The 16,408-nt window shown below is 47.6% G+C and overlaps 1 protein-coding gene across 2 annotated transcripts in view; it reads left to right on the top strand.

Moving 5' to 3' along the window:
• LOC102933534 (tumor necrosis factor receptor superfamily member 1B) overlaps nt 1-16,408 on the top strand; it is a 38,948-nt gene continuing 22,540 nt past the window's right edge. The window contains exon 1 of one of the 2 annotated variants that reach the window (XM_037881216.2): nt 1-207. In XM_037881216.2, coding sequence (XP_037737144.1) covers nt 145-207 — 63 coding nt within the window. In that variant the 5' untranslated portion in view covers nt 1-144. The remainder of the gene's footprint in view (nt 208-16,408) is intronic. The other variant, XM_037881215.2, reaches the window with a different exon arrangement.

The following is a 16,408-nucleotide window of genomic DNA, read 5'->3' as shown; positions in this document are numbered from 1 at the left end:
ACAGAGGGCGGGCAGCGTCCGGCTTCCGCTCAGCCCTGCGAGGGGGGGACGTCCCAGAGCCGGCGCCGCCCCGCTCCACCCCTCGGCCGGCTCCGGGTTTCAGTCTCGGCGCCGCGGGGTCTGCTGGGCGAGCGGCGCGGCGGGATGGGGCCCGGCTGGCTGGTGGGCGCGCTGCTGCTGCACGTGGGGGGCTCGCTGCCCGGCAAGGTGGGTGAGCGCGGCCCGGGCCCCCGGCGCTGGGCGCTGGACCCGGGCCCGGCCGGGCTCCAGCCCTTTCCCGGAACGGCTCCCATTGACTCAGGACGGGGCGGCTGCTGGGAACCCACGGGCGCGGGGAGCGGGCTGGGCGCCCATTCTCTGATCTAACCCAGCCCTGTGTGTGGGGGCCCCGCTCCCCCGAGGGCTTCTGCCTTAGCCCCCTGCCGCCTCCCCTCCTTAGGGCTTGATTCAGTTCCCTGTCTCCCCTCCCCTGCCTTCACCCCGCGAGCCCGGTTTCCAGAGGTGGGGAGACCGTACTGGGAAGCCCAGATTCCACAGCTGGGTGCCGTAATCCGTGGCACAAAAGTGCCCCCCGCCCCTCTTCAGTGCACCGAGATTTGGGTGCACCCTGCTAATTCTGATTCTGTTGATAATGTGCGTTGCGGTGTGGCCCAAAGGTTGCGTGCTGAGCGGCGCCTGTGTCTGCTCCCGAGAGACGATTACATCTGGGGCTGGTGCGTCTGCTCTGAAGGAGAGAGAAAACGAATTGCTCATTGTTTTCCTGTTATGACTACTTGTCATTCTCCAGCGGCCTCTGCTTGTGCCCTCTGAGTTCTGCAGACCCTCAGATCCCAGCCAAGTTTTAACCCTTTACAGCGTTACAAATTTCACTACTTTTTAAAAAAAACATTCGCAAAAAGAACAGGAGGACTTGTGGCACCTTAGAGACTAACCAATTTATTTGAGCATAAGCTTTCGTGAGCTACAGCTCACGTCATCGGATGCATTCAGACATTGTTACACTCCATGGGTTCCCTCTTTGTGGAATCCGCTTTAGCACTACAGTATATCCACTTCCTTAGCCTGTTCGCTTGTCTTGTACAGGCTAATTGCACCCTGGCGAGTGCAGAATAAAAATCTGTGTGCATTAAAGAGGAACCTTTGGTTGTACTTGATAAGACTTTAAAATCTGCTCTTATATACACAGAAAAGTCCTTTGATTTAGATCTACAGCATGATTTGGAGCTACAGCTGGGACCCTTCCACTATGTTTCTGTCTAACAGAGCACGTACCTTGTCAAGTGAGAAACCTTGGAAAGGCCATTTTTGACTTTGAATGTTGTGTTTACACACTGTATTGATTTATTCCTGGAGTGGATTTTTGCAAGGATAAATACAATAAAGATGGTGACAACTCAACTACTGTGCAAGGGAGACCATATAAATACTTTAGATAAGTGATACTCAGACCTCAGTGGTTCAGGAGTGAAATTAACAATCAACGTTACCCAAAAGAGCTGGAGTAGTGTGAATTTGTTGTTTCATTTACTGTAGTACTAGTCATATTTAAACCGTATGACAGGGGACATACTTAAGAGTGTTTATATATATATACACACACATACACAATTCCCATAGCAAATAAGTTGTTAATTTAACTTAATTAGTTAATAACATATTAAAAGCATTCTGACTGGTTAATGATGTAATTAAATTACCCAGTGTTTTAGTATCAGGTGCTGCAAAGAGCCACTTGTGGCTCGTGAATCTCATTCTGAGCATCGCTGCTTTAGAAAGAGAGTTTCAGTGAAGCTTTGTATGGACCTCGTCTTGTGTTCCTTGCACACCCCGATCTCCCATAGCCTGGGATGTGCAGAGAATCCAAGATTTGGCTCTTTGATGCTTGTTTATAGCAAATGTAGAAGTCTGGAGACCAGAATGACGTTAGTGAACAGGACTAGGAATCTGGAGAAAAGAACACCAGAAAAATTGAGATATTCAAAGAGCTGAAAATAGCTTCCAAGTAAATGTATGTAGTAGGGGAGGGACCTGGATAACAGATGAGATAGTGAAGGTGAGATAGTCAGGGGTGAGCCACATGAAAGGTGAGATTGTCAGGGGTGAGCCACAGGACCTTGACGCTGATCTGCATGCACAGTACAGTAATGAGGGATCTGAGGTGTCATTTGCCTTTCTGATATTTAGGGCGAAGTGATTTTGTAATAGTTTGTGACCACATGTTTAAAATATCTATACAGTGTAACAAACACTTTATATAGGCTAAGGCATCTTAGGTGATGTTATCTGAGTAGGTACAGAATTGGAAATTCATAATTTACCTCCATCATACTGATATGTACATTTGTCTTATTTATTTCAAGATCTAAAATATTTCCCATGTAGGGGAAGCTTTGATAGCATGCGCAATTTATTTACGTATTTATTTATATATATTTAGAGTTTACAGGATGAAAAGCTAAAGTGACCAGACAATCTCTGTGTGTGTGTGTGTGTGTATATGTATGTGTGTGTATAGATAAAAACATACATGGAGTTACACAATGGTATTTAGAGGGACTGGATACCTTGGTGGATTGGTAACAGTTTAGCAAGCTTTTCAGCTATAGTCTTCCAGTTTGAATCTAGCCCAGGTAAGTAAGTAGTGGCTGAAAGCTGTTAGCATTTGTTTGCCTGCTTTGTGTCTTAGTCTTGTGGTGCGTCTCATCACCCAAACCCTCACAATTAGCCCTGCTTGTGCCTCTTGCTGGCAGCTTCAGCGAGGCCAAAGATTGACTGGGTTGTGGACAGTGAACTCCTTTCTCACTCCTACATGTAGTCCCATACTGGTGGCAGAGAACTGGGGAAGCTTTCACCATCACTGCCCATGCTGTACCCATTCTGTTGACAAATAGCGGTATTTGGTCTTTTGGGGCTGTGAATCTTGCACCTTTCACCAGCAAAAAAATAAAATAAAATAAATAAATCACGTGCAGATTGAAGAACAAAATGGTCGCTTCAAAAATGTTGCAGCCACCATAGTGATGTGGAAAAAAGAGATCTCCTGCCTATTATTGCAAAATGTGATCAGTTCAAAGAACCGGCGCATAGTGGGTCTAATGAAAACTCAGCATTTTATTTGCTGGCAGGAGTGTTCAGTCAGGGGAAACTAGCAAAGCAAATCGCTCTTGAATGACACACTTTTTCTTGGTTTGTTTTTCTCATTCATTCTGAGTGACTTGAAAGATTCTTGTCAAAGTCGGCACTTACCCACAGGAACTGAGCCTAAATCTTGCCATTTAGAACATTTCAGTCACCCAGAATATTTCGGTGTTTTTAATAGAAGTGGTTTCAGCAGCCCACAAGGGTTCATGCCTTTCATTTGCAAACTGAGTGCCTCTGGTCTCTCCCCGGTGACCCATCCTGCAAGTAATAACTGGTTTCCAAGGAGTTTCAATCTAGATCTTGGCAGGATGAGTGATGACCATGATACAAGGCCTGGGCAGCTGAGGGATGGGAATGTGGGAGAGGTTGTTAAAAACCCAAAGCAAGAGGCTCAGGATAACAGTGCTGATTTCCCCAGCTTGTCTCACCATTAGGTCTAGGGGCTATGTGCCAGTTCTAGCTGGTTGTTGCACACATTTTCATCTGCCTTGGGTGCTTTAGACCCAACAAATCCTACATCTTGGCAGGGGATTAGACTGACCCTTGTGGTCTCTCGTCTAACCCTGTGATTCTGTGTTCAACATACTGGCAAAAAATGTCACTCTATAATGCTTGCAGTTTGTTTGGTCCATAAGTCATTTTTTTTCCAGTGGCAGGTATGGAAATGTTGAGAATACCAGGCCTGCTGTTAGTTGGGTTCTTTGTACAGCATCATTTTCGGAATTCCTTGCATCTAGAGAGGGGCCCAAGTTGCCAGGTTTGGAACCGTCTCTGAATTTTCCCCAGGGCCATGGACACAGGGCTTGGGTATGTCTAGATTACAATTAAAACCCTGTGGCTGGCCCACGCCAGCTGACTCAGGCTTCTGAGGCTTGGGCTAATCATCATCATGTTCCTATTACGCCTCTGACGTTTAGGGCAGTGACGAAGCTTCCTCTGCTCCTGTCTGTTTCTGGTAGATCTTTCAGTGGTTCCCCAGCTGTGCCCCAGGTTTTTCAGCTCGGCTTCCACAGCTCTTCGCATGTTGTTTTCTGGCGGCCTCATTTTCATTTGCCTTCAGGTGTCCATCATCTTGCTACTCTGGTGATGGAATTAGTTTCCATCCGAAGCACATGACTGATCCATCTCCAACGCCTCCTGGCAGTGGTGGTTCTCATATCCTCTTGGCTGCACTGTGTCAATAGATCTTGGTTTGAAATTGTTCTGGGCCAAAAGATACGGAGGGTTTTTCTGAGGCAGGTTGTGTGGAATGAAGACAGTTTGGACATGTCAGACTTTCTCATTCCCCAGCATTCTGCACTCCAAAGTAGTGTTGAAAGTATGCAGCTCTGATAAATCTTGAGTTTGGTTTTGGCGTGTTGTTTTGATGATTTCCAGACTGTATTTAAGCTCCTGAAGGCATACCTGGCTTTACTGATTTTGTTCAGGATGTCCTGGCTTGTTCCCCGTCCTGGCTGAAGGTGCTGCTCAAGTATGTGAATGTTTCTACATTGGTGAGAACATAATCCTCTCTCCATACCGGTGATGGTGAGGCAATATTAAAGGTTATGATATCTGTCTTATTGCGGTTCATTTTCAGTCCAATTTGCTGGCTGAATGCGTTGATTCGAGTTGTTTTTTCTTGTATATGGTGTTGGGTATGTGATAGGAAAGCGACATCGTCTGCGAAGTCCAGGTCTTCAAGGGATGAGAAGAGCGTCCATTTAATGCCTCTTGGCATGTCTTCTGTTGTACGCTGCATTGCAGTGTTGAAGAGGATTGCAGACATGACACACCCCAACGTACTCCTGTTTTGACTTCAAAACTGAGCTCTCTTTGATCAACACTGCATGTAAAGTTGAAATAGAAGCTTTTGATGACATTGATTATACGGAAAGGAGTTCCATATGCTCGCAGAATGCGCCATAGGCTGGTCCCGTGAATGCTATCAAAAGCCTTCTCAAAGTCCATGAAGTTTATGTAGAGTTGCTGTTGCCATTCTAAGCACTATTCTATTATGTTTCATAGAGTGACGATCTGGTCTGTGCATGCACGCCCTTTCCAAAAACCAGCTTGCTCTTTTCTGAGAATGCTATCAATTGCCTCTGATATAAGATGGACTATGATCTTACACAATACTTTGGTTGGCGCAGTTAAAAGTGTGATACCATGCCAGTTATTACAGTCACTGAGAGTTCCTTGTGAGCTGTAGCTCATGAAAGCTTATGCTCAAATAAGTTGGTTAGTCTCTAAGGTGCCACAAGTACTCCTTTTCTTTTTTTGGTAATTTCACTATAACCACATTGGTCCACTCATCTGGCACTTTTCCCCTTTCCCAGACTGATGTAAATAGAGGGGCCAGGATAGATGCTGGCTGCTTGTTTAGGATTTACCTTGAACAATTCTGCATTGAAGTTATCCTTGCCAGGAGCTTTCCCATATTTTAGATGTGAGGCTCGGTGTGGCACTCAGGCTCTAGGACCCTGCGTAGTGCAGCCTGAGCCCAAATATCTGTGCCACAATTCAACAGCCCCTTAGCTTGAGCCCCTTAGCTCGAACAACTGGCACAGGTCAGCTGAGGTTGTCTAATTGCAGTGTAGACATACCCTTGGAGAGAACCAGCTGCAAAATTCAGATCCAGATCCCATTTTCCCCAAAGGACGGGACTGTTAGGATCTGGGTTTTACTTTTGGCCCATCTCTTCTTATATTATTTCCTCTTAGTTTCCCTGGTTGACATCGGGATGTGGGTATTATGCAGAGAAACTGTAGTCTCAGAAGGAGCACACTGCAGAAAATGCAAGAGGAAGGAGACCAGGCAATGACGGAGAATATTGCACGAACGCCCTTTGTATGATTCACAGTCCAGATTATATTAAGCAGGAGTTAAGGTTGTAAGGGAGAAAATCTAAATAGGACATTGTAGTTTAAAATACACAAACGCTGCAGAGCCAGGAAATTCTATATTAAAAATCCCCCAAATGCCACATTACAAGAAGCCTTTACAAATGTTTCCCCTTAATTTTATATAACCAGAACTTCTCCTTTTACGCCCTCTCTCAGGGTGATCTCGTCTCCTCACATGATTCCATCTGCTGTCTTTATGCTGGTGACTTTCCCGTTGTCTTCTCCACTCCCACTCTGCCCCTCTTCATCCAGTTTTACATCTCCACCTGTCTCAGATACCTCTTCCTGGATGTCTCACAATCAATTTATACTTAATATGCGCAAATCTGCTTCCTTGTTTTTTTTCCCTCTGCAACTTTCTCCGACCTTCTCTGCCAGTGTTGACACCACCATTCTCCATGTGCTTCATGCTTTTTAATCTGATGGTCATCTCTGATTTCTCCCTCTCCCTTACTGTGCACAAAATGGCAACTTTGTGTAATATCTACCCTCTTTTCTCATGACCCTTGTCGTCTTACATTGTAAGATTCTAGGATGAGGGACCATGTCTTCATATTTGTTTGTACAGTTCCTGTCATCTTGGGTTCCAGATCTTGATCCAGGCCTCTGGACACCTAGTATAAAATATTAAATAATAAAAGACAAGAAAACTTTAGAGTGCTGCTGTACCGCTTAGGGAAGACGCTACCTACGCCGATGAGAGAGCTTCTCCCATCGGCACAGTAACTGCCTACGTGAGAAGGTGGTAGCTATGTCGCAGGAGAAGCCCTCCCGTTGACACAGCGCTATCTACACCGGGAGTTCGGTTGGCATAACTGCTTCATTCAGGGGTGTGGATTTTCCACACTCGAGCGACATAGTTATACTAGCCTGAGTTTGTAGTGTAGACCGGGGCCTAGTCAGTGAAATAGTGTTATATCAGCACATGCACAGATATAGCCCCATTGGGGAGTCGTGAAACTTTAAGGTGCCCACCAGTATCAGAATTAGAGGAAAAGTAATACAATTTCATAACTGTTCTTATAAAATTCCACATAGGTGGTGTTAACATTTGCTGTGAGCCTGCATATACAAACTTTCTGTGTATGTATGCCCCAAAGCAGTATAAGTCTGAGTTAATATACACCAGTGATGGTTAGCAGAGCAAAGTCATAGCAAATGAACAGGATATGTGACTAAAATCTCAAAAGTATGATTCTCACCTTCAACATATTGTTGAATGTTGGTATTAGAAGATGTATCATCAAAAGTAAACCAAAGTTAGCTATCAGCAACAAATCAGAAAGCCACTGACACATGTGGTCTCTTAAGCATCTGTCTCTGGATCTGATATTACATGCTAGATTAAGGTACAGTATTCTAGACAAGGACCAGTAAAGAAAATGAGATGGCTTATAGGATTTATTAAGTATTGTTGACTGAATTCGGATTTTGTCTATGTCAGAATAGCTCTACCCATTTGGGGTTACATCAGATTTACATCAGCATGGCAGCGATCAGATTCTGGCCCTGCATCTTCAAGCCAGAGTATGGGCCAGATATTGTTGGACACTTACGTTGTTTTTGTGCATTATAAATGAGTTCCAGGCATAATAAAGTTTCCTGCTTTCCCAGTTTATGCTGGGAAAAATGTGCTCGGATACTATGGTGATGGGTGGCAGTATCAAACTCTAAGATAAGCTAGGAAAAAAAAATCCATAGTCATAAGGAAGGAAATACAGAAGATTTTGAGGTTTGGGGGGCTGATGGTCGGGGAAGGAGACTTGTACTGTCCATTGCTATCAGAATATGCCAATCTCCTAGCTTATAGGGTGAAATTCACCCTTGTGCAGAAGACCCGCATTAAGTAGTTGACAGGCCTTGTTCTGGCCCTCTTTACTCCTAGAGAGTACAAGATAGGTGAACTATTCATACAGTGGACCCATAAACTTATCTTCGGGCAATGATGGCAGTAAGTGATTTTGAAGAGCTCAATGCTTTGAGTGAAGGCCTTAGGGCCTGGTTCCGATCTCAGGTACACGGGCATAGCACCCCTTGACTTCAGTGACTGTTGCCAGCATCTGAGGGCAGCATTTGGCCCTGACAGTATTTGTCCTCCAAATGACCAGATCGGGTATTTTAAATGAAGCTCTGTATTTTCCCCTCTTGCAGGAGATCTTGCTGCTGAACAAACTGCATCTCTGAACCACATAAGTCTTTTCCATAGCAACAGGTTCTGATGTCAGAGGGTTCGATGACTTCGTTGTGGTTAACATACAGGAGGCAGTTCCTGTTTAAAATCCTCCGCTTGACCCCTTGAATTTGGAGATGGCATTTTAGTGAAATGTTACCAGCTTGTGCTGTGTAATCACCCCAAGGGCTGCAGTGTAGAAGTTCCTGGCTAGCCGCAGAGCGAAAAGGGACACTTGCCTGTCGGGCAGGATTTAGAGAAAGTCAGCATCATGCTAGTAATACCTGGTACCTGCGAAGTGCTTCACCTTGTCACAGCACGGTGCAAATCTGGCAGTGGCCTGGGGGCAAACCCCCCCGAATGTTGGGGAGGACACTTCTCTGAACTTCTGAGCTGGTCAGTCCTTTCTGTTACATGGAGCCCACGCGGTGCCTCTGTCCCAAGCCCCTCATGCTTTGGGGAAGTGTGACTCCCAATCTGGATTTGAACTTTATGAGCTAGGTCCACCTCTAATACGAACATTAGGGGCTGGATTGTGGTTGGGCGTGTGGGGAGAGTGAGTCTCTTCCCATCGGGCCCAGCAGAGAGGACAGGCACAGTTGCAGTCCCTGCATGCCATGGAAGGCAGAGAAGCTCTGTACGAATGTATCCTCCCTGGGGTGCTAATCCCCCAAAGCGGGCAGGGAGGAAGTGGCTCAGCTCCATTCTGGGAATCGTTGAGCACAGGTGTGTTGTAGATGTGCGTTTTAATGAGCTACCGGCTGCAGCCCTGGTTTGTTACAGAGGCTCCCTCATAAGCATGCGATAGGTTAGACCAGGGGCCGCCAACCTGAGCCTGAGAAGGAGCCAGAATTTACCCAGGCACATTGCCAAAGAGTCCCCGTTATACGTCAGCAGCCCCCCATCCGCTCCCTCCACTCCAACCTGCAGCGCCTCCTGCCCACCAGCAGCCCCACCAATCAGTGCCTGCCACTCCCCCCCCACGCCTCTCGCCCGCCGCGATCAGCTGTTACGCGGTGTGCAGGAGGCTCTGGTGGGGGGGAGCAAGGGCATGGCAGGCTTGGGGGCAGGGCCTGGGGCACAGCCAGAGGTTGAGCAGTGAGCACCCCCCCTCCGCCCCCCGGCACATTAGAAAGTTGGCACCTGTAGCTCCAGCCCCGGAGTCGGTGCCTGTACAAGGAGCCGCATATTAACCTCTGAAGAGCCGCATGGGGCTCCAGAGCCACAGGTTGGCCACCCCGGGTTAGACCATCTGGTTGCTGGGAGTCTGTAATACACCCTGCAGAGTGGAATGCGCTGTAAACGTTTGTGTTTTTAACTCCATAGGGGTAGAGTCCTGGGTCTCTGCCTTGCGTGTAACCTCTCGTGCACTGCCTAATGTCCTGGGCATTGCCGACTGTGCTTCCCCTCCCTGAGCTGCCCTGTGTGCTAGGCTTGTTCCCGTTTGTCCTGCTGATATCCCAGCACAAAGTAGCAATGTGCCAAGGTATGCTCAGGTAATGTACAGAGGTTGCAGTAGAAAACCGTTATAAAAGGGTGAATCCAAATCTCTGGTGTAAGTGTCTCTGCCTGCTCTTGGGAAATGAGTTTGCTTCCATTGACATCATTCAGATGTTTCCGTTCTGTTTGTACAAATCTCTGAAAAGTCTTTCCTCCTTACATGCTACTGTCTAGTCTGAGCAGTTCTGAAGTTGACCCTAAGTTTTCGGTGCAAGGTTCTTCTCAGATTTGTCTTGTGACTCTGGGTTATGTTTACCTTTAATCTGGGATCAGATTTTATTCCTGAGTGATGGTATGAGTCACATCAGCCCATAAAAGGGTTTCAGATTTACAGCATTCTTTTTCAAGTGAAGAGTTTATTTTCGTAATACGAGTTAGGTGCCGTAATTAGAGGTACAAATTAAAGCAGAGGGAGAGATGAGTTCCACAGAAAATTGGTTGGAATTGAAAAATTTTAGGCCAGATGCTGGCCCCTGCTGCACCTGTGTTCTGTCACTATCCCAGACGTCCAGTGGATCTGGATGTCTGAGGATTCGCCTGGCATAACAGCTTCTATGCTCATCCTCTTCTGGCCCCTGGCATAGGGGGCAAGGGTGGGAAAAGGGGAATCATCCTGTGGCCAAGTAAGTTAGCTTTAGGACAGCTGTCGTTCTGCCCTTGCATAGCAGATCTGACTGACTGACTGACCTTGACGGCGCTCTTGCTTACTCCAGGGTAAATAAGAATTAATTCCATGGAAGTTTTAACAGTGAGTTTAGAATCCGGCCCATTGTATCCAGCCGAGAATTCAAGTCCAAAGTGGTAAGATTCTTTTTTAGTGTCTTATAATGCACTTTAGTTTCGGATTAATTGACAGTTTCTTAACAGTTAGTCAGCAACAGCCACCAGTAATCAGATCAACTTGGTGTGATCGTATCAGTCAATAGACGCGCCCTGTCAAGCAAAATTTCTGAAAGGCGGATGTGAACCCATTGAGCAAGAGGTTTTCCTGTCTCTTCAACGCTTCCAGGACAGTATTTGCAACATCTAAAAGACAGTGCAGAAAATGAGACAAGAATGTATCTTGCCGGGAAGCCTCACCAGCAGGATAATTTATGATGTGGTTTGTTTTATCTCTGTGTGTGTGTGTGTGTGTGTGTATGCGCGTGTGTGTTTTTGAAGTGAAGGTTTAAGATTTAAGTTCCTTAGGTCTGTTTGACTTAATGCTGTTCAACATGACCTGGCTGGAGAACTGCAGCTACAGCATTTGATCAGCCTCCTCTTAATAAACAGGTGAAGAGTTTTGACTAAAAATAATTTGGCCAGCAGCAGAGCCTTCAGAAACGGTTTTATTTTGTTAGCTTTTGCAGCAGAAGTGCTGTCAGTGCACATTTGCAAATGCTGTGGTTTCTCTATTACTTGTTACTCTTCCTGTGAGACTACTATAGCAAGCCCAGCATGTACAATGATCACTGAACCTAGAAGTTTTTGAAAATATTTTTTTCCTTTTATATAAACTAGAATAATGATAAATAAGAATTAAGCAAACCTCCTGCTGGTGAATAGGACTGTATCGTCTGCCTCAGAGTCCCCGGCCCTTGACTGTAGTACAGTAAAGGGAACGTGCTCAGGAGCTGCAGACCATGCTGGCTTTTGGAGCCTATTATAGCTGGAATGTGTCTCCTTTAAAACCGGCTTTGTTCTCTTAGAATATCAGGGTTGGAAGGGACCTCAGGAGGTCATCTAGTCCAACCCCCTGCTCAAAGCAGGACCAATCCCCAATTTTTGCCCCAGATCCCCAAATGGCCCCCTCAGGGATTGAACTCACAACCCTGGGTTTAGCAGGCCAATGCTCAAACCGCTGAGTTATCCCTCCCCCAATGCACGTTATCCCAGGGTAAGCTACAAAACTTGAAAAATATTCTGTGCACCCAGCAGCCAGGCCTGACCAAACCTATTGTCCAGGAACTGAGAGGTATGAAGTGCAGGGGCAATATCCTAGTGAAAAACCCAGCGCTCTCAGCTGCTGAGAAGGTGAGATTCCTACCAGAGTACTGCTCAGGAACTCCACTTCTGTATCAGCCTCTGGGGTGTAAGTATCTAATACATTTGAAGACCTTCTGTGGCTACTGAAAGGGAGAAAGGGGCTTCCTGTCTGCCTTCTCCACCCAATCCTGGAGCCTCGAGGATGTTGAAGGGTCTGTGCTATTTTATGCTTCCCCCAAGAAGCCTGTTTGCTGTAAGCTGTATTTGTGCATGGTTGGGTGCTGTTATGGGGGTGGGGACAGTGCTTCTCTATTCGTCCTTCAGCCTCTAGTTTTGGATCCCCACTGCTCCCAGTGAATGTGCACGTTGGTTCAAAGGTGTCTCAAGTAACTGGAGATTGAAAGTGTCTTGATTCTGGTCAGTTTCACAGTGACTCACAAGGTCCACAGTATTTTGAAGAACAGCTGTGAAACTGACCAGAGTCTTGTCAATGTCGCTTTGTGGTGGACTGGGGAAGGCCACATACTGTTGGTTTACATTCAGTAGATTTTCTTCACAGCCACCATAAGTAAGGCTACGATTTAGTCATGGGTATTTTTTGTAAAAGCCATGGACAGATCATGGGCAGTAACCAAAAATTCATGGCCTGTGACCTGTCCATTACTTGTACTATATACCTCTGGCTAAATCTTAGCTGGGGGGCAGGGCAGGGGCTGACGCTCTGGGGGGGCAGGAGGGGGTGATGCTTGTGGGGGGGGGCTGCGGCCAGGGGGCCATCAAGACCAGCTGCCGGGGTCCCCCAGGGCCGCCCACCCGCTCTTGCTCCCGCCGCCCTTAGGACCGCTGCTCAGGTGGTCCCAGAGCCAGCCACACCAGTGGCTGCTCTGGTGGTCCCTAGGGCCCGCTACCCGGGGCCACCCAAGCAGCTGCCACAGGGCTGATGGAGCGGTTCCACAACCAGCTGCACCCGCTGGTGCAGAAGTCATGGAAAGTCACAGAATCTGTGACTTCCGAGACAGACATGGAGCCCTAATCATTAGTATTAGAAACCTTTTTTTCTTTTTTTTTTTTTTTTTTTTAAGTGAATGCTTACATTTGACAGAAAGGGAGGGCTCGGCCCCACCTTCACTTGACAGGGAAAGTTCTCCCAGTGGCTCGCGTATTCCTACTTCGGGGTATTGCACTGTCTAATGGTGCTGAACTGTCTCCAAGCAGCGTCTTGAGGATGGGGCTATATAAGGGGGGGGCGCAGTGCCCTCTACCACCTCAGTTCCTTCCAACTGCTGTGCCAGATGGCAGAGAACCACTCCAGTCTGTTCAGATCCGGGGTTTTCTCCATTCCTGGGGCTTATCTACGTGCGTGTGTGTGTGTGAATGCGAAGCTCGTTGCGCTGCATCTGGTAAAGCGGTGGAGGTGAGTGGCACCAATAGTGTGCATGTGGAACTCCTGTTTCTCAGTTTGTCATGTGTACGCACAGTGGTGGCTTGCTGTGAACCAAAGGGGTTGCCTTCTCGGTGTGATCCTTAGCTTCACTGCACCACACTGGAGCTCCTGGGATGCTATGAATTGTGGGAAGCCAGGGGGCTTCGGATTTTTGAGAAATCCCAGGCCTCTGCCCTCCTGTGCCGGCTAGCGCCATTTTTGAATTGCTGTCGGCCAGCGTGGGCCCAGCAATGCTCTGCTCCGCTGTGGTGGCAGCTGTGATCACACAGAGTCTCTTTGGGGTGTATTTCAGCACTCAGAGCTGGACAGATTTGGCTTTGGAGACCACCTGTCGCATTGCCAAACAAATGATGTGGCCGTAGCAGCAGGAGACTGAGCAGTGGTGGAAGCAGGATGGGAGCGTGGAGAAAGAGAGCAATGGGGGAAGCAGTTGGTACTAGAGGACCGGTTCCTGGATCAGTTACAGATCATACAGCGCTATTTCTGGGCCCAGGAGACCAGCGTGGATTGGTGCGAAGGGACTGTTCTCCGGGCCTGGGATGACCGGCACTGACGAGAGAATTTCAGGATGGGATTTTTTAACTTTTTTTCTGACTGCAGAGTTGCAGAGCCAGTATGCCAATCTGTGCTCCCCCATACCTGGGTCACCATTGTCATCTGGAAGCTAGCCACTCCGGAGTGCCACCAGTATGTGGCCAACCAATTTGGTGTGGGGAGATCGACTGTTGGGGCCACTGTCATATGGGTGTGTCATGCCTTGCAAAAGATACTGTTGCACCAGGTTATAAAGCTGGATAATGCTTGGAAAATTATTGAGGTTTTGACCACTGGGGTTCCCAAACTATATTAGGCGCATGGGTTCCCTCAGTTGCCCCCTGTACTAGGGCACAGAAAGGGGCATTTCCGCAGTGGTGTTCCTAGGACTGGCTGACCGCCGTGGCAGGTTTACAAACATAAATGTAGGGTGGCCAGGAAGGGACTGTGGTGATACAGCTGAGCTCTGAGAGATCCTATTTCAGGGGCGGCCAACCTGAGCCTGAGAAATAGCCAGAATTTACCAATGTACATTGCCAAAGAGCCCCAGTAATATGTCAGCAACCCCCCATCAGCTCCCCCCCAGCACCTCCCGCCCACCGGCAGCCCCGCCGATCAGCGCCTCCCTCCCTGCACCTCCCAATCAGCTGTTTCGGGGCATGCAAGAGGCTCGGAGGGGGAGAGGGAAGAGCGAGGGCATAGCAGGTTCAGGGGAAGGGGTGGAGTGGGGACAAAGCCAGGGATTGAGCAGTGAGCACCCCCTGGCACATTGGAAAGTTGGCACCCATAGATCCAGCCTTGGAGTCGGTGCCTGTACAAGGAGCCGCATATTTACTTCTGAAGAGCCGCGTGTGGCTCCGGAGACACAGGTTGGCCACCCCCTATTTGCATTAGTGGAGAAAGGATGTTTACCCACAGGAACCCTAAGGACACTAATAGTGGTGAGGTTTCTTTGGTTATTCCCTGACTTATCCCCTGGTTAACGACACCATTCATTGGCCTCTTGGACAAAAGGAAGGAATTTGCAGAATGGAAGTGGAGAGCACAGTTGGCCAGTGGAAAGGGCGATGGTGCTATTTGTGGAATAGGTTAAAAAGCTGCTGAAAAAAACCGGCACTGCTCATTTATAGCAGTAGGTTGCATTCTGCGCGATATTTGTTGGACGAAGGGAGAAACCCTGCAAGATGAGTGGGAGTCCGAGGTGCAGACATTTGCTTGGCACTTTAAGCAGCCACTGAAAATAGAAAATGGAAACACCCAGGGGATGTTGTTAGGGATGCCTGTCGTTCTCAAGTCTCATGCCTGAAAATGTTTCAGCGTGGCAGCCGTGTTAGTCTGTATCAGCAAAAAGAACGAGGAGGACTGGTGGTATCTCAGAGACTAACACATTTATTTGAGCATAAGCTTTCGTGGGCTAAAACCCACTTCATCGGATGCATGCAGTGGAAAATACAGTAGAAAGAGAGAGAGAGAGAGATATATATATATATAGACACACAGAGAACATGAAACAATGGGTGTTGCCATATCCACTATAACAAGAGTGATCAGTTAAGGTGAGCTATTATCAGCAGTAGAAAAAAAAACCTTTTGTAGTGATAATCAGGGTGGCCCAATTCCAGCAGTTGACAAGAACAGTGCGGGGGGAGGGAATAAACATGGGGAAATAGTTTTACTTTGTGTAATGACCCATCCACTCCCAGTCTTTATTCAAGCCTAATTTAATGGTGTCCAGGCACAAGCAGGGTCCAATACAGCCATGACAGGATACCATCTTTTTGCCCGGACACATTTCCTGTTTCTTCTCCTGGCTTAAATAGCATGGTTGGACAAACTGGTGGAGCTGGGCGATCCTGCAATCCGCTCCTGTGGGTGGTGCCTTGGCTGGGGTTACAGTCCTAGTAGTTTCTCAGCCCACCAGATTTTTGTAGGCTTTGGGTGTTGGCCAGGGTGCAGCGGCTATCTTGAGACTCCTAAGCCTGGGTTCAAGACCAGGGACGTTGCGTAGTGGACATCTGCTTGGCAGTGTCTACAAACAGGTTTTTATGCTGGTGGCAGGCCACAAGAGCTTACTACACCGATTACTTCTTCCCAGATGGCAATGAGCTCCAGGATCTTAATATGGCTCCAAGCAGCAGGCCCAAGTGTGTTGTGGGAGTTGTGGAGTAGAATTGCTGTAGTATCACAAGAATGCTGATACACTTGAATCCAGGAGCAAATGGGCAAAATCTGGCTCCGTGCCAGCTTTCAAATGGGGGAGGGTTTGTCCTGGGAACTTGACACCAGAGCAGGGGAGGGCACAGGATGTAAGCAGGTGAATAATGGTCGACTGAAAAGCCATGTGGGATAGCTGTTGGAGACACACAGTGATGCCAGCTGTTGCTTGCACACGAACAACAGTGCAAACGAATTCAATTCTCCGCAAACGTAGTCCACTTTGCAAGAGGACTCCAGATTTCAGGTTAAGTGCAGAGTTAATGCACTGCGATGCGTTGCATCATGGGTAGGGCTCGTGTTTTAGAAGCGGATTAACTCTATTTGTATGGTTCAAAACCCCCATGTAGACAAGCCCTTAGTGTCTTGATATTGTTTAGTGTAGTTACAGTTGAGCGATCAGTACAGGTAGTTAAGTTAGGTAGTTAGCTCGGTTCCATGTTATGGTGGCACTGAAGAAAAGGAAGTAGTCGGGATTCAAGAGATGTGCTTTATGTATGTTAAGTGCCTTGCGGATGTTCTATCTGCTGGACTTTTGCGCACAGAGCTCCCGAG

The sequence above is a fragment of the Chelonia mydas genome, chromosome 18 (assembly GCF_015237465.2).
Source record: "Chelonia mydas isolate rCheMyd1 chromosome 18, rCheMyd1.pri.v2, whole genome shotgun sequence".
NCBI lineage: Eukaryota > Metazoa > Chordata > Testudines > Cheloniidae > Chelonia > Chelonia mydas.
This window is presented reverse-complemented; position numbering and strand designations above follow the sequence as displayed.